The sequence below is a fragment of the Morone saxatilis genome, unplaced genomic scaffold (genome assembly GCF_004916995.1).
Source record: "Morone saxatilis isolate NCDOM2014 unplaced genomic scaffold, NCSU_SB_2.0 Contig14, whole genome shotgun sequence".
NCBI lineage: Eukaryota > Metazoa > Chordata > Actinopteri > Moronidae > Morone > Morone saxatilis.
In genome coordinates, this window is record NW_023339696.1 from 11650293 (window position 1) to 11669059 (window position 18767).

General features: G+C 38.5%; 3 protein-coding genes across 4 annotated transcripts in view; 2 read left to right on the top strand and 1 right to left on the bottom strand.

Annotated features, from left to right (window-relative positions):
• Positions 1 to 6047, top strand: part of mfsd13al (major facilitator superfamily domain containing 13a-like) — a 6765-nt gene extending 718 nt beyond the window's left edge. The window contains exons 2-7 of the mRNA XM_035655498.1: positions 265 to 579; positions 684 to 1112; positions 1382 to 1536; positions 1611 to 1694; positions 1955 to 2098; positions 3899 to 6047. Of these exons, the coding sequence (XP_035511391.1) occupies positions 265 to 579; positions 684 to 1112; positions 1382 to 1536; positions 1611 to 1694; positions 1955 to 2098; positions 3899 to 4040 (1269 nt within the window). The 3' untranslated portion in view covers positions 4041 to 6047. The remainder of the gene's footprint in view (positions 1 to 264; positions 580 to 683; positions 1113 to 1381; positions 1537 to 1610; positions 1695 to 1954; positions 2099 to 3898) is intronic.
• Positions 6040 to 7893, bottom strand: si:ch211-139g16.8 (immunoglobulin superfamily member 6). Its single transcript, XM_035655499.1, has 6 exons — positions 7766 to 7893; positions 7284 to 7610; positions 7089 to 7186; positions 6943 to 6975; positions 6606 to 6716; positions 6040 to 6440 (listed from the first exon to the last, which is right to left on the bottom strand). Exons 1-6 carry the CDS (start codon positions 7860 to 7862, stop codon positions 6387 to 6389), a joined length of 720 nt encoding a protein of 239 aa, XP_035511392.1. The 5' UTR covers positions 7863 to 7893; the 3' UTR covers positions 6040 to 6386.
• A 2289-nt stretch (positions 7894 to 10182) lies between these two features.
• kdelr2a (KDEL endoplasmic reticulum protein retention receptor 2a) lies at positions 10183 to 16523 on the top strand. 2 transcript variants are annotated; one of them, XM_035655602.1, is made up of 5 exons: positions 10183 to 10478; positions 12664 to 12764; positions 12856 to 13014; positions 13102 to 13354; positions 15113 to 16523. In XM_035655602.1, the coding sequence occupies exons 1-5, from the start codon at positions 10388 to 10390 to the stop codon at positions 15145 to 15147; spliced, it is 639 nt and encodes a 212-aa protein (XP_035511495.1). In that variant the 5' UTR covers positions 10183 to 10387; the 3' UTR covers positions 15148 to 16523. The 2 variants fall into 2 exon arrangements, with proteins under 2 accessions (XP_035511495.1, XP_035511496.1); XM_035655603.1 differs by lacking the exon at positions 10183 to 10478 and adding an exon at positions 11050 to 11288.
• The last annotated feature ends 2244 nt before the right edge of the window (positions 16524 to 18767 follow it).

An 18767-nucleotide genomic window follows, 5' to 3' on the forward strand; every position in this document is an offset into this window, starting at 1 on the left:
TGAGATTTTTAGGTGATTCATTATGGATTATTTGTACTATGGATCAGTTTAGTCAGTAAAATATCTGTCAATAGTGAAACATTTCAACTCTCAATAATTATAATCATTTGAATTGGAGTAAAGCAGAAAAATCCTCCCATTTGACAATCTGGAACAAGCATATATTTGGCATTTTTGCGTGGTTGATCCATTAAACACTAAATTAAATCAGTAAATCAAAATAGACCTTTAACATAATGTTTAATATAACTCCTGTTTCCACAGGTGGTGTACATGGTGTGGAACGCAGTCAATGACCCTCTCTTTGGCTACCTGCAAGATAATTCGAAGGTGCCTTGCTGCTCTCAGCGACGTCTCTCCATCCTGTATGGCGCTCCCCTCTACTCGCTGACTTTTCTTCTGGCCTGGTTCCCATGGCGGTCATACACCCCCGGTGACTGGTTGAGCGGCTTACACTTGACAGTGGCACTGTGCGCCTTTGACGGCATGCTGACTTTTGTGCTGCTGGCACAGTGTGCGTTGTTTGCAGAAATTTCCAGCCACCATCAGAGCCGACTAAGACTTATAAAGTACAACCAGGTAAAGACACCATTTGGATACCGAATACAGCCTCCATCTTTTTCCTGCATGTCCCTAACCCAACAGGTCCATCCTTCTCATATCCTCTCCCTTTTACTTCCCAGGTGGCTTCTCTTGTTGGCTCCTCCAGCATCCTCTTTTGTGGCATGCTGTCAAGAAACATGGAGGACTTTGCAGCCTTCCAAGCCTTCGCAGTGTTTGTTGCTGTGGTCAGCTGTGGCTGCATGCTCTATACGGGCTTCCACAGTGAGAGCCGCTTTGATAAGAAAGGATCTGAATCAGATGCACTGTCCTCCGTTGACCAGACTTCCCATCAATCAGCAGTTTCCTTCTCCATGTTAAGAACTTTGATGTGGCAAATCCTGACCAACAGGGACTTCCAGCTTTTTGTGCTCATGAACTTTTTCCAGGTTTTCATGTTGGCTTTCTTTAATAATTTCACCATGATATTTGCTGAGCACCTAATTCCTCCAGATGTGCTTCCATCACTGGCCAAGAGCATCATGTACGGAGCGGGATTCATCTGTCCACAGGTATTGTAAATAATAGAATAAAATAGATAAACGGAAACCTATCATGAACCTTATCCTCTCTTTCAGGAAGTCGTTGCTTTTGTCAGTACAGGTTGAGCTCCAGCCTGACACAGCTCATGAATACAGTGCTTTTTGGCCGCCCACTCTCAAACTCACTCAGATGTCAGAGCTCCATACAAGCGCCTGAATGCACCAACAAGGAAACACTTGATGTACTACTTTATCGTCCCGTATTTTGTATTTATGTGTTCCCCTTGTCTCCATCCCAGCTGTTGGTATTGAGCAGTCAGAGTCTCCTTCATGGTCTTGGCTACTACAGGATCATCCTCTTCACCTTCTACATGGAGGCTGGAATGGCGGCTGTCATGCTAGCACTCGGCTCTCAGCACTACTATATCCTAGCCTGTTTCCTCACTGTTAACATGTAAGAGGTTAAACGGCTTCTAACATTCTAACTAATGTAACCACATAATGACTCTCCCTCCATCTTCTGTGCAGGGTCATAATCCAAGCAGCCTTCAGCCTTTTTGGTTTGCCCTTGGCTGACATCATTGACACAGACCTGCAGAAGTACAAGCGCAGGTAAGAAATATTATTAATATTAACACACTTCCACTATGACTCCTCACTCGCATACAAATATACTGCGCTTCATCTGTTGTGTTTGCACCGTGCAGCGTTGTGTTTTAACAATTCAACAAGGGACAATTAGGCAAAAGCACATTTTTGTAACCAGTCCATACAACCAAACATGTATCTAATGAAGCCAACCTTCACTTATCAAACACACTGGTGCTGTTTTGCTGGTGATATATTTTTGATCATGTTTTTTTTTGTTACAGTTCCCCTCTCTCCTCCATGGTGTTTGGGACGAATGCACTGTTCACTAAGCCGGCTCAGTCTCTGGCCCCTATGATAGTGCTGAATATGCTCAACCAGTTTGGATATGAACAGCTGAAGGAAGCAGGGAGGGATTCAAATCCAAGGTACAAAGAGAGTTTTTTTTTGCTTCTTCTTGAGTCTCGGCCAAACCAAATAAGTCTAACTAAACTTTGCTTTGCAGTGAAAAACAAGGCATTACTCTTAAAATAGTTATAATTCCCTGCTGAAAACCCATGTTTCTAATCTAAAATTCAGTAGGAACTAATGTTTGTTTGCTCCCCCAGACTTAGAAAACACCACACTCTGAGGGAAAATGTTAATATTATAAGAGGGCCAGCCAGTGATGGTGACCCTTGAATACGCGTGTTTTATAAATGTTGTATTCTTTATATTTCTAACAACCATTTCCCAAAGTGTTCACTGTAGTATGAAATTAAACTTTAAGTAAATTGTGGACCTGTCACAATAACAGCTTTTGTTGGATGATACATTGTCCCAGAAATAATTGCAACAATATTATTGTCATTTTAAGAGCCACTGATATAAAGATAGTATAATAGAATAATGGTGCAATGTATGGGGTGATATTTGAGCTTGACTACATATCTGTAGTGGAAGAGTAAAAGGAGACATATTTCCTTCACTTTGTTGTAAAACGTCACAGGTGATCACATGCAGGTCAGCGAATGATTAATATCACAACCATATTTTGCACCATAAGACATAAGTTTATAACATAACATAAGGTCTAGTGTACGGAAGCATATTGCATTGACTCTCTCTAGTTTTGTTCCCTGTTTTTCTGAGTAATTCGTTTCCTGTTTTTCCGACTAACAAACCAAAAAATAAATTACTCTGAAAATTACAATGCAGCAATAACATGACTCTGACAAATAAACTGTTGGATGAACTGAAAGCAGCTTTTAAGGATAGGTTCACAGTTTTTATAATATAATAGTCAGGTGGCCATATGTCCAACAAGCCAGGTGTTGCTACAATCATTCCTCCTGTTCACACTGGCTTTTAAGGGATCCTTTCCTGGTGCGCTTCCAATTTAACTGATGGGGAACAAAATCCACAGTCCTTGCTGTGTACAAAAATACAGGCCAGTGTTTATCTGAAGTTAATATGAAGCTTCAGCTGTGTTCAGTGACTATTTTCTGTCTGTTACTATTCCTCCACCAGCGCTCAACAAAACAAAAATGGTTTTATGCTACAAATACTGTAACTTTCTGTAAGCAGTAGTAATGCAAAGTATATATAATTTAGCTGAATTTGCAGAACCACCAGTGTAATGATTATTCATCTTAATGGTTTAAAATGGCTTCAGGTCATAACTGCTTAAATCCCTATGATAAGCGTTTGGAATGAAGTAGAACTAAGATAATGCCAAAGTAACTACAGCAAAGTTTAATGCTCATACAGAAATCCACCTCACACACCACTTTAAAGCTCAGAAACTTTAAAGTAAGTTTCCTTTTTCCCATGAAAATTATCTTCAAGTAAATAAATAGTCAGTATAACTTCCTTAATTCAGAGCCAATTAAATATTTGCTGTGGAGTCAGATATGCCTGTTGAGTACTGACTGAAAACTAATAAACAAGAGGAATGTGTAGGCTTGTGGTTGTGACTCAGGTGGGTCGTCTAGTAATCGGAGGGTCGCTGGTTCAGTTCCCAGCACCCCCAGTCCTTCGGCAAGATACTGAACCCCAAATTGTACCTGATGCATGCAGTGTTGCACGCTGTAAAAGAATTTCAGTCCATTTACCATTTTTTTTTATTAGAAACAATCTACTCAGTTTTAGAATTCCACTGTTTTATTTTCCAAACACGCACACAGTTACATTTAAAGTTTCAAATGATTGTGATAACGGTTTCATAATAAAAACCTCTTTGTTTCCAGCGCCCTGGAGAGCCTGCACAGCGTCATGTTCTACTTGGTGTGTCTGGTGCCCATGTGCGTTGCTGCTCTGCAAGCCCTGGCTTGGAGGCCGTTTTCCATTCGCAGCAGTCACACCGTTGACACAAAGTACATTGATGGCTAACCTTCGTATTTCCAGCTGGGAAATTCTTTATTGCTAAGTGAGAATTCATTTTGAAAGTAATGTGTAAATGACTCCAGGTGTATACGGATAAATATATACTGCAAATGCATTGTTAACGACTGTAAATTATCTTTGTGCGCTGACTGGTGGCACCAAGTAGACAATAATAATCACTTTTCCAGATCCCTACATATACTTTATCTGAAGGCCATAAGGCAGTCCTTTTCAAACATAATAAGGGGATAACTGGACCAAACATAGCAGGGATCATAATACTTTGTTAAATGTCAGACACATTGACCTCAGCAGGTAATTAGCAGGAACATACTGTATGATGGCTGTGCTTTGTGAAAAAGGGACCAATTCCTCAAAAGGGTGTGAAAAATACAAATTTGTACTTAATAGAGGAACTGTAGCCGTCTTAACCTTAAAACTGAATGTTTGAAAGTTGATACAGAAATAATTGAGCAGCATCCTGAAACAGAAGTCATGCATACTGCCAGTGGAGATTAGCTGACATCCAATTAAAAAAAATATATTATGTGTACGGTGTGCAGCTTGAGCAGCTAAAGGTCAGAGCTCTTGAACCAAGACAGGTTGGGGACAAGAAGCTAGAAGATGAAAATAAATGACTACTTACTGTCTACTAAGTACCTCCTATGTAGGAGCACATAATGCCACGTTCATTGGTACAAAACTGTAAATAATATTAATGTGGGGTTTTTTCAATCAAGGACATTTCAGGGTTGTTTTTGGTCGTTTGGTTAAGGGGCATTATTCTATTGTGACAGACACAAAAAAGACATCAAAGCTAAAATCTGGAATGTTTTTTTAGTCAACATATCGTTCTGTTATACCCATCTGTGGTGGAGAAAGACTAAGAGCTCTCAATTTACCCTGGTAACGCTCTATATTTTGCCTAAATGCACACACTGGCAGCATCACATGTTACAAATTGTATCAGTGTAAAAGTGTATCAGTCTCAAGCAGATTTGGTGAAACAGGCCTCGGTCTGGTTGAGCGGCACCTAGTTGAAAACAAATTTCATTATTTAAGTAAATCATTTACTCACCTTAATTTTCCCTAAAGCAACAAGGGGGAAATTTGATTTGATTTCATTTTATTATCATAAAGTTTTTCTGAAATGTCTTTCAAACACAAGACGTACACAAAACATTCAACCAAACAACAAAACAAATGCTGCAAATGCAAACATATAATTACAGCAGACATTATGAATAAATGGCTGCAGTGCAGTAAATACCGTCATATTTGCTGTAAACATGAACAAAATTACAATACTAGCTTTAACTCCAGCCATGCTCCAGATTGCAGTAATTCAACTTGATGCTCTGACACTTATTTACATCTGTGTGGCCTTATACAGAGTTGTATTTCACTGCAAATTATAACCAGTACTTGAGTAACATTAGATCATATTGGGTCATATCACAGCTTTTAATGCGTTAAACAAAATGCACATAGACATGTTAACATCACGACATTGTACAGAATGTGACACAGCAAGATGCCTTAAACATATCAGGTTGTTAAATGCCTTAATGATGATTTACAACACCAAAAGTGAAACCTGTTCTTTCTTAGTTTAACATTGTCTACCATACGCTGTACTGTTTAACATATAAAGTCGTCTGTAATGTGCCTTTTTGTCTTTACATTGTTTGTAATGATCAACTTATTGCATCTGAATGTGAAATGTTTCTCTGGTTTTTGATCAGAAATGTACAGAACTATACCCAGAATGACATGTTTACATGTTTACATGTTTTTTTGTGATTTCCTTATATGTCGACAAAGTGTTGGTCAATAATTGATAATTCATTTCTTTACTTACTGTATTTGCACTGATGTAAATGTAAATTACGTGTGCCACTTTTTACTCTCCGTTCCTGGAAGTAAAATTCACTCTATTTTTCTATAGACTGGCTCATTAGCCTAAAATATATGGAAGAAATTAAATTGATGAATTAAAATGATGTGACCACATCTCTGAATTGTATTGGATTTTCTTCCCTCATTTATTTTTCAGGTAAACAAGGCCCTGGTTTTGAAAAGAATGAAATTGTTGCTCCAACATTGATTGATTTCAAAAGAGGGCTGTGAGTATCACTGCCGAAACTGAAAAACTCGAGAAAAATTGAAGTGTGACTCAGCACCTTTTGTTGTAGTTGTTATGTCTCACTTTATGAGAAAAGGTGAGAAAGCACAAAGCTGCCCTGCAGCCTGTGTTGAGTTGCTCATTTCCTCAGTCAGATAACAGCGTCTCTCTTCAGGCTTTTTGCTCTCAGTGGTGATGATCTGTCATTTAATATCCTTGAACGACACTTAGACGTTTTGATAGACGTCGTCATTTGAGCTGTTGGCGCCCGTTCTCGTCGCCTGCAATGATATTACATTTCATATAAAAAATGATGATCACTAAATAGCAAATTTTCATATTGGTTGAAAACTTTCTATGTGCTGTAACACAAACTATGCAGAAGTTTCATGCTTACTCAATCTGTCTGACTACATCTAACCATAACATGCTGCAATAAGATTTACCTCAGCTTGGGAACGGTTTCTGCTCACAAGTCGTTTACTTCTCTGCAAGTTCCTTTTGCTGTACATTTCTTGCAGCACATCACGAAATTGTGTCGTTTTGGTTGAGTTACTCTGTTTGGACAGTGAAGAAGAATTTTATCATATACAGAGATATTTGGATTACTTATTTTGTATTCTATTTACAAGAAAAGCCAAGTGGTGTGTTGTGTTGAAAGAGTCTTTTTATTGCCAGAGGCATCAATTCCTGTTCCTCTTTTTGCTTCTGCTGTTCTTTCCCCCATTAAGTAAACACTTAAAACAGAAATTAAAACAGAAAATAAGACACTTCTCCACAAACCCTTTCAGTTTTGGTCGTCCTTCTGCAGCCATACTAGAACAGAGAGGAAGAGGCAGATTTCACACACAGTACATTTTACAATTTAATAAACTCTGACAGGTCTTAACAATACATAACATTTAAAATAAACCTCTCTACGAATTTACCTTCTTTAAAATAAGTGTCACTACTGCCAAGCTGTAGATGGTCAAGAGGACAAAAAACACCCACAGAAGAATGTGCCTCACCATTATGTTAACTTTTTCTGAAAAACAAAAGAAAAGCTGTTTGTCCAAACTCGTCTTAATCAACACATCCAAACATCTGTGCATTGACCTTTAAAAAGCAGTTTTCTCTCTTACCCTTCACTACCAGAGTTGTACCCGACCCTACGTGCAGTTTGCCCTGTGCTGGTTCTCCATTCAGTACTGCAGCACAGTAGTAGATCCCGCTGTCATTAGCATCAAGTGACTTGATGTGTAAAGATGATCCATCCAGACTGTACTTGTGATTGTCAAGCAGCTTTAGACAAAAACAGGAGTGTTCTTTGAAAATACACCACTCATACTCCAAGTCATTGGCTCGACAATTTGGCATGACGGTACAAGGAAGGACCACACTTTGTCCCATTTTCTTCCAGATTGCCTCGTTCGGCTGTGATAAGCAGCTACTAGTCATTTCCATGCTCGCTGAAATGATAGACATAGATTTATGATCTTAAATGTTTTAGAGAAATCACTGAGCTGTTGTTGAACAGAAGCTGTGGGACTTCATTCTTGAACAGTGAATTCCCTTAAAGTATTATTCCTTAAATGCTAGGACAGACATTACAAAGACATCTTACCTGTTACTGGCAGGTAGGTAAGCAGGAGAGAAAACCAAATCAACCGGTGCATGTCTGTGGCTTGACAGCTTGTGAATGATCTCATTATTCCTTGCATGAGGCTGTCTAAATGTCTCACATGGGAAGTATTGCACTTCCTCAACACTTACTTCCTTCTTATTTTCCTGTATTCTGCAGTTGAATGCATAACAGTCTGGGTTTCCATAAGCAGGCATTTCAGTGTGTCTATGGCAACATGACATGATAATGATGACATTCATAGCAAATAGATTTAACACTTCATATTGGACTATTACAGATAAAGGTAGGGTCAGAGTGAAATTTTGTGATATCAGCCTGTTATTGCCTAATGTGAACAGCATTTATGAACATGTAGGAACAAGTATATTATCAACTCGTGATGGAGCAATCTAGAAAAGGAGGGGAATGTCTGATGTGTGGTTTGAAATACTCAGAAAACAATAGTGATAGTAATAGTGATGTGGCTGTTCACTAAAAAGGAAATAGGTAATAAAAGTGTAAGCAAACATATTTGTAGGGTAAAAGAAAAGCAAAATATCTTGTTTCTGTTTTGATTAAAAACATGTAGAGGAATCTTATAAACATATCGATTGGGACAAAATGTTAAGAGATGTTTAATGAGATGTGGTTTTGAATATATTTGTTTGCTAGGGGACAAAGATGATACCTCTATAATGCATTATGTATACAGTGTTCCTCTTCTGGCTCCAGGTTAGCTGTGTCAAAATTAAATTAATTATCAAAAATATGAAGCAAAGGGCCTAAAGACTGCTTAAATTAAACAAGATCCCCCTTCAGGTTCCTTCCCTACTTTGTCAGTTGTGCTGCAGTGGTGCATATTCCTATATTCCCAAACAATATTACAATACACACATGGGGAAAATGGGGATTTCTGGGCCCCTGTTTCCAGCCTTAAAGACTGGGGGAGCAGGTAATGCATTGTAGGACTCTAATGACATCCACTGTGACCAAAGAAGAGCAACCAGACAGGGTACAACACAGGGCATTAAGAGGTGTAACAGAACACTGATATACTTTATCTAGACTTGCACTAGAGAATTTATTGCTGATATCCTATTTTTCAGTTGTTTGGTGATGGATGTGACTTGGCTGCTGTTACTGGGTGCTGAGCAGAGCAGTGGCTCAGGCTATCTGATGGGGAAGAGCCAAATAAAACAAAATAAAAAGTGTACCAGTGCACCCTGCATGGCAATTTCTCCATTTTAAAGGCACCCTAGAGGGCGCTGCATCTTGTTTTATCTGCCACAGGGGCATCCAAGAGAGCACTTTTGAAGCATTTTTTCCTCCAGTGCTGGAGAGTATCTGAGTACATTTATTGTTAGTACATCAATGTACTCAGAGGTCATTACAAATGTACTTTTAATTGTAGTGCGTGTACTTAAAGGCCCCAACCCACACAGGTTTTCACTTATTGCCTGATTAGACCTCTTAAGATTGTGGATTGTGAGAGCATTTGTTTGATCACATGATCCCTTTATTAGTTTCGTTGCTGTTGTGGTCGTACTTAATTTTACGGTACACTAATAAAAGGTAACAAGCCATACGTTGACAAAACCTAGAAGTGATGTTCACTATTAGACAGTAAACAAACACGGTTATACCCTAATTAGACACCATACAACAATTTGACCTCATATAACCCCAGCTAGAATCAGTCAGAGTAAGTGAAAGCGTCTGAAATATTGTACTTTATACTGGAATAGTGTACTTTATACTGGAATATTGTACTTTATACTAGAATATTGTACTTTAAATTAGAATATTGTACTTTATACTAGAATATTGTACTTTGTACTAGAATATTGTACTTTAAACTAGAATATTGTACTTTATACTGGAATAGTGTACTTTATACTAGAATATTGTACTTTATACTGGAATATTGTACTTTATACTAGAATATTGTACTTTATACTAGAAAAGTGTACTTTATACTAGAATATTGTACTTTATACTAGAATATTGTACTTTATACTAGAAAAGTGTACTTTATACTAGAATAGTGTACTTTAAACTAGAATATTGTACTTTTTACTGCATCAAATGTACAGTATTTGACATTTCTAGTTATTTTAGAGATTAATATATCAGATTAAACCACCCTCATGGTATAAAGCTGCTAAAATAAGCCACATTAAATAGCTGCTTGCATGTTATAACGTTAATGATCAATCTATCTATTTATCTCGGCGCTGATATCAAGAACATAGTTGAATGCTGCTGAAGTACTGGTCCCACCCAATCTAATGTCCGTCCTCTCTCACACAGGGCTCACGTTTCTTCCGTCCAGCTCTCTGAAGGCGGATCTATCGGTGCTGTCGGTCACATTTCTGGTCCAATCGGAACCTCTCTGTGTGTTTTCTCACGCCCCCTTCCACGTCGACCTGCACTCTCGCCATATTTTCAACCGTGTGAATCCCGCAGCCCCGGTTTGCCACCAAGTTCAGGAGGAGAGACACATCCACATTACAAAAACAGCGTTACGTGTGTGTGCGGGGGAAACAAAAACCGATCTAGTTCACAGGAAGAAAGGGACATCGGCGTTATCCTGCCAGCTGTGTGTGTTAACCCACTGCGACAATGAACGTGTTCAGACTGACAGGGGACCTCTCTCATCTGGCTGCTATCATCATCCTGCTGCTCAAAATATGGAAAAGCAGGTCCTGTGCAGGTGAGCCGTGGCTGTAAATTGTGTTACACCTGCTACAAGATGCCTACCAACGTTACGGGTTAACTTTAGCTGTTTATCGGTGACATTTGTGGCGTTGCACCCTTGCAAACTCCGGGCTAGCTCACGTTAGCTGCATGCTAACGTTTCACCCCCACTCATTCATTCAGCGGCTAAGTAGCGTTAGCAGTCAATGCTACTGCCGATAACAACCTGAACCTGCACGTCTAACTTACGTCCCTTATTCATTTCACTTCTACGCTGTTTACTAGAAAACGCATCAACATTGAAGTCGGCGTCAACAACGGTAACTCAGTAACTTTGAGAGGTTGCTAGGGGTGACTGCTGGTCAAACTGTGCGTGGACAGAGTGTGCAGTCGGTCAACCGAGGAGCCTGGTGTTTAGTAGAAGAGTGGAGCGAATTAATACTGAACGTTTTATTACATTTATTAGTGGCAGGGTCGTTATTTACCCCGGTTTTGCCCCCCCCTCGCTCTCTCCTGCTCGGTGACGAGAGGTTCGGTGCTCGACTCTATTGGTCTGGTTTCTGACGTGGCGTTCTAGAAGGCGCTACGGAAGGAGCTAACTGAAGGAGCTAATGACGTCCGTGTGACTTGTTGTTGTTGTTGTTGTTGTTTTTTTATAGCTCTTATAAACATGTGTTATGGTTTAATAGTGAACCACACACATTGCTTTCTCACAGCAGAAGGGCACTGAGGTTTATCCTACTGGGGTTATGAGGAGCAGTCCTGTGATTGGCCCACAGTGCTGGAGGTTTGGCTGTGGAAGTGAAGTTAATGGGGGTTATGTTAGGTGAGATATGGTAATGTTTATGTGTAATTTGGGTTAACATGGTTAGATATTATGTAGTTACATCTGTATTTTCATTTTCACACTCTTAAACTCTCGATTTAGACACAAAAAAAAACCTTTAATGCAATAAAAAGTAAAAACCCTGGAGGGATACCTTGTGCAGGACAGACAGATATGCAATAGATGTTTTATATATTATATAGTAGAAAGAAGTATAGTGGTTACACAATAGAGAAGCAGAAGGACAATGTTAGGTAAATACAGTTCATACATATCAGAATCAGAATCAGAAATACTTTATTGATCGCCAGGGGGAAATTTGTTTGCTACAGTTGCTCCACTCACACAACATTAAAGAATAGTACTTATATACAATATCTAACACAATATATAGAATATAAATGACTTAACAGGCATGTACATATGGTAAAAATAAAAGTAGGAAATAGAAATATAACAAGAGCCTATATACAAAGTAAATGTAAATCTAAACATAAGTGTAAACATTTTCCACCGTATTGCTGACAGAAATTAAAAAATATCAAATGAGTTTAAGATTGTGGTGTTGCAGAAGTTATAGATAATATATCTAACAATAATAACATATGAAGAATATGGATCAGGGATGATACCGAGCAGCAGCACAGTGCTGCCAACCAAAACCTTCTCTGTTCCTTGAACACCTGGACAGAGGACAAACTATTTATACACTTCAGAGGCAAAGCTCAAGCACACCACTCACACTCAGGGAAGAGGAAAAGAAGACACAGAGATGCTAAGAGAGGATGAGGCAGTTATTGCAGACAACATGTAATGTGAGGACAGGTGTAAGCAAAGATGCAAAAAACAGTAGCTCAACCTCCTCGAGGACCAGGACCCGCTTATCTTCTGCTACGGGCAATTTAGACCAGTAAACTAACCTAACACATGTTTTTAAACTCCTGAGGACAACAGAAACCCAAGCAGGTTTCAAAACCAAGAACCTTTTTTGCTAAAACATTTGTATGCTACCCAGTGTGGATCAGTGTGCCTCTTTAAACCACATTGAAACTTTATTTACAGAGAAAACACTGTAACGTTTTGTGGCATGGTTAATGGTCAGCGGAAAGAGTGGGAGGAGAATCTGCCCTAAAATAAAATAAATCTTTAAAAATAACGTAAAGAGCTCTGTTGGCTGTAATCAGGTCAAATAAATGCACACAGACCCCAGAAAGAAACTGGTACACACAAGATGATAAATATTCATGTTTCCAGTAGATGTCGCTGTTCAATAAGGAAACACATTATGATTCATGTTGTATCCAGACTACTTGTGAAGTTTCTGATGGCATATCTGAACCTTAATGTTAAATCTGCTTGATATTTTCCCTTAAAGGTATCTCTGGAAAAAGCCAAATCCTGTTTGCCATAGTGTTCACCACACGCTACCTGGATCTGCTCTCCTCCTTCATCTCCCTCTATAACACATGCATGAAGGTAAGACACCAGCCGCTCTCAGCTCTGAACAATAGCTCCTATATTTCTCCTCCGTGCCTTCAATGACGAGCTGTTCTGTGGCGTTTACCAGGTGATCTACATCGGTTGCGCGTATGCCACAGTCTACCTGATCTACGCCAAGTTCAGGGCCACCTACGACGGCAACCATGACAGTTTCAGAGTGGAGTTCCTGGTTGTTCCTGTTGGTGGTCTCGCTGTTCTCATCAACCACGATTTCTCTTTCCTAGAGGTGGGCTCAGCCTCCTGTGTTGTTTTTAAAGCGTGACATAATTCATCATGTTCCTGAACATTTCATCATGAATGTATTTGTTATCAGATCCTGTGGACGTTCTCCATCTACCTGGAGTCGGTGGCAATCCTGCCTCAGCTCTTCATGATCAGCAAGACTGGCGAGGCGGAGACGATCACCACCCACTACCTGTTCTGCCTGGGTCTGTATCGGGCCCTCTATCTCTTCAACTGGATCTGGCGTTTCTACTTTGAAGGCTTCTTCGACATGATCGCCATTGTGGCCGGTGTGGTCCAGACTGTCCTCTACTGTGACTTCTTCTACCTTTATGTCACCAAAGGTGGGTTTCCTACTGGTATCATCCATTATGGCGAGCACCAAATTAGACAGACAACTAAGGGAATAAGAGATTATCAGGCAAAAACTGGGTAACAAAATGATTTATATAGTGTTACTTATTATTTTTCACTGACTAAGGACACTTTATACACATGACATAAGATTTAAAATTACCAATTGTTTTCTCTTATTCAGCTACAGTTAAAAAAAACTTCTGTCTGTCTTAATATAAGAGTTACTGGCTGATCATTCCTCCTGTCCACACCACCCCTGAAGCGATCTCTTCCCCGAATAACATCAATGTACATGATTGGAGACAAAACCCACAATCCTTAAAACCTAATTCTAAGTTCAACTGAAGCTAATATTAGCCTTTAGCCATTTGAATGTCATGAATCAAGTGGTTATTTTCAAATCTGTCTAGTGCAAAATTCCCTATTTGTATTACTGTCCCTCCACAGTAGCTCAGCAAAGAAACACTGTCCCAGAAAACACACAAAGGGAATTTTGTGCTAAAAAGACTGTAAATGTGGAAGTACACGCTTGATTTGGCTCAACCCAGATTGATGGAACCTCATATTAGCATCGGTTTAACTTAAGAATCAATATTTCTCACGAAACCAGGGGTGTGGATTTAATCCCCAACCCCTTACAGCCAAGAGAGATCTGGCTTTACTTCACTAGTAATACACATTAATACACTCAATCACATCACAGTGCTTCGTGATTTGATGGTTGTACTTGTTTCCAGCTCTGGAACTTTTCCAAAAAACGTTTTAGGAATGTACGAACCTTATTTGCATTTCCACTGCAAGTCTGGCTTGGACTCGCTGCCTGCATGAGCAGTGCGTGAAGGCTACCTCACTGAACTGCTGATAGCTTTTATCAGCAGTTCAGTGAGGTAGCCTTGTTGACAACTGAGTGGATTTTGTCCACAGAAACGCTAGAGAGCTTTTAATCTGAAACGGATACAGGAGGTGTTGAGTTAAAAAAAACAAAAAGAAGAATGTCCATGACATATTCTACATATACAGACATTGAAAAATAGTAAAAGGTGTTGGTATAATGTCGATATGGCTATGAACAGATCCTTTTTAACTATTTTTGCTCGTCTCACTAGTAAAGAGTCGCTGCAGCCGCACCTGAAACATGCAGGAAGTGAACTTGTTTGAGGCTTTGTTCACATTAATGTGTAGTACCAATATTAAGGAGGAGGAACGTTCATTTTTTTAATTAACAAAAAATTCTTATTCGCATTAATGTGTGAACTTAAACAGTAATGTATTTGGCGAAAGAAAGATGTGAAAGTAAGAAGCAAAACTCGATACGGTTATATTTTAAAGCAGAAATAATACACTCAGCAGATCGTCTAATTTGGAGACAGTCGTGTCGTTCTTAGTCTCCCTTTTCACCTCTGCATGCCTCTATTACATGCATTCAGACATGACGTAGATAATGAATAACAACACATCTGTGTGTGGTAATGCGATTCAAATACGGCGTTGTTGTCATTGGTCTAATTTGCCTAATCTACACGGTTCTTCAAATTGGGTGGAAACACCGACAGGAAATGTGCACAAAGGACTTAGTTTCAAGTTGAGTTCCTGGGGCTCTGTAGTTCCTAGAAGTATGTTGTGTGCAACCACTGGGAGTTACTTAATGAACACAAATCTAGAGTGTGAAAATGGGGAAACTTCCAAACTATGAAAGCAAAGTGGTGTAAATGACTGTCTTACTGTATTTTTCACCCCTCCATCAGTGTTGAAAGGCAAGAAGCTGAGCCTGCCGGCATAAAACGAGCAGGAGACGGCGACTCCCAGCAGACTCAGGGGGTGTGGAGATGACTTCTTGGAATCTCTTGACCTACAGCAACAGATGCCTGAGACAGAGAGCCAACTATTGGGGAAAAACACTAGTCTTCTTGATGATTGCTGATAGAACTGGTAAATGCCAACAGACACCAGAGCTGAACAAAGATCATCCCAGATCAACCTTTGGATTTCTGTGTTCAGCATCTTGCCTTAAACTTCTTTTCATTGCTGTTCAAATAGGAGAAAAGGCTTCTTTTTTTTTTCTACATGTGAGGTGTATACGCTTATTTTTTATTTTTTTTATAATGTCACAAATAGGGTCGACTGAGAAGTACCTTGTTTGGCTCGGTAATGAAATGCACAAATGTACAGTCTTATTAAAGAGTGAGATGAAGAGTAATGCATCTGAGTGCCTCATGAGGATTATGTCCGGTTTCTCACAGTATTTTCTTCTTTTTTTAACTTTTGGATTCTTTTTTTTTGTCTAGTTAACCGTATGCATATATTGTAATACATGTACTCATTCTTGGAGACATTTAAGGACGCCAACAAGAAGATTTTCACGCCAACATTTTGTAATAACGTTGCTTTCTAGAATTGTTCAAAACAACATTTTAACAGGTTACTCTCGTTTAAAAAATCTGAACTCTTTTGTTAGCAGCAAATATTTGTAGTTTCATCTTAATATTAAGATGTAATCCATGAATAAATTACTTTAATGCCAGCAGTCTTTTTGTCATAGACGTCAGTATTTTCAAATGGTTTCTATCTCATTTGGAATTAAACTTTCAATGCATTTATTGATTTTTTTTATTTTTTTTTATTTTATTCCTCTGCTTACTGTGTTGAAGAACCTGAAATGCATAAATTGTTCTACAGCTTTAATATAGATTTCATACAATCTTAAAACTACGCTACATCACATTTTGGATGTAGATAAGGCACAAACTTCACCCCAGTAACAAACTCATGAACACCTCCCAGCAGTGACGTGTCAGTTATCAGTTAATATTGAAATCAAAGAGTAAAGCAATAACGAATGACTGAATGATGATCACAGTTCTCATAGTGGGAGCGAGGACTGCGCAGATATTTGGAGTCAGAATCCTTCTGCACTTTGACTGGTTATGATATTTCAATTCTTAACTGTCTGAGTGTGAAGAATTCAACAGATTTGACTTGCTGCTCAGTGGTTAAGTAGAGGTGATCATGATGTTCAATGGGTGCATTTCTATTAAAATTAAAGCCCTGTTGTTAACTTCAATTTTTTTTCAAATTAGTCATTCATAAAGGATTATTTCAACTGTCTTTTTTTGTTTTTTTGCATGGTATCACCTCCATTAAAGATTTTATGAGAATCACCCTCCAGTGTTGCTGTTTTATTATTGAAATCATATTAGTACAGATGAGAAGCACAGATAAAGACCACCAGTTAGGGCTGTGGATCATTGGTCTTATCTGTGTTTGTCATGTGACACTAACATAAGATGTTTCTTTATTGATCCCCAGTGGGAGAAATTCAAGTTTGACACAGAAGCATAGGGGAAAATCTAGTGCATAAAGTACAGAGTGTAAAAATTACTTAAGACTGTAATTAAAAATATATACACTATGTGCAATGCACATTCCAACCTATGATATTATATATAGTGTATATATGTATATATATATATATATACACATATATATGTACATTCTAATTTACATTATTCCACGCACATTACAATCTAATATACATAGTTATCTTAGCGAGTAACATGTTTTAGATGGAATTTTAACAAGTTAAGGAATCCACTTGTTACACCAGCTCCAGATTTGTAACACAGCAGATAGAAAAAAAAGAAAATACACATTATATAACAAAAAAAACAAAACAGAATAGATACAAGATATCAAGAAGAATTTGGGTTGTATGTACAAACTATATACAGTGCGTTTATACAGATGTGATTTAAAGTTAAATTATAATATTGTTACAGAAGGAGGTTGTGGCATATTGATGAAATCTAGCCAGTACCAACACCAGTCAGTAACAGTTTTATATTAGATTTGCTTTTATTTAGGATAAACCTGTTATTATTTAGATTCACGAGACTGTTTCACCACCTTCCCAAAACTCACAAGGAGGAGCATTAACATTGTTCCACAGCCACACTGACAAGTCTGTCTGCAGATGTGTCTGTGAGTGCAGGCATTGGTCGATGCTGATTATGTCAAATTGCCCGATAATCGATCCAGATTATTCAGCCAACTGATGTGACAATATGTTGATTGATTTATTGATGCAACCAGCAGCCAAGATGGCCACATAACAAATGATAATATACAGTTCCACAAATCCAAAAAAGGAAAACATTTCAATTTTCATGACCAAAATGTCTAATTATGTCGGATACAGTGCTCTCTGTCTTAATGTCCATGCATTTTCTATAAATCTCCAACCAACTGAGCCAACTCAACATTTCACCTTTAGCAACCAAAACATATTAGAGTTATTAATTGGATTTTTTCAAATATTTGGTTCCTCAAGTCACTGTACACATGGCAGAGAAAAAGAAAAAGAAATTCATGCTTAATGACACTAAGATCACAGAAAACACACTGCTGTTCAGGATTAACTGGGACATCTGCCCTCCCCTTAAATTAAATATTATATCAGGTTCTGTGAAGTAATCTTCCGTTATTTGAACATTGAGCTTTGGTTTATACCAAATCTCCTCTTTCCATGGTTCCTTATGGCTCTGTAGCTTTTGTTAAATTATAGTTATATTGCACTGAAAATTGTTCCTGAGTGTAAAGGGAAAATTGGAAAGAGAAAATATTGCAGAAACATCCCATTCAAGGACGTCTTTGTGCTCAATCCCAGTTAAGGATCTTTTCGGTCAACCTGCCCTCTGGCAACCGAGCAAGCCGGTTCCACAGCCAAACAATTTCACATTTCTGCTTAACAAGCTACGACTCCCAACCCATATCACCTTCAATAGCTCTCCTTGCAGTATGTCTAGCTTGAACCTTCTCAGTACAGATCCTGACGCTCTACCAGCTGACTCTACCAATACATTTCTTGCTTCTTGAAAAGCTCATTTTATTAAAGACAAGATATTTATATATATACCTTTATTAATCCCCCGTAGGAGAAATTCAAATTACAAACATCAGCATTGGGGAATGTAGTGCAATAAAAAGAGTACAGTGTACATACAATAGTATCACAAATAAGAATATTACAAAATATATAATAATAATAATAATAATAATATAAAACTATAAATGAAAAATATACACTACATGCAATGTGCAGTACAATGGTGTGCAAAATATTTTAAGCAGCTTGACTAAAGAACTAAACTGTACATGTGCAATTTAAGATAAATAATATAATTTAGGTTGAATTAAAACCAGCCTTAGTCAGCGGGTGTTGGAGGTACTGGGTGCTGTGGCGTTGTGGAGTCGGATGGCTGATGATACAACCAAGCCTCCAAAGCGCTTTGAGGCTAGAGGCTGGATCAGTCTGTGGCTGAAAGTGCCCCTGAGCTCAGTGTAGAGAGGATGAGAGGGGTTGTCCATGATGGCTTCCAGCTTCCCTCTCATCCTCTTCTCAGT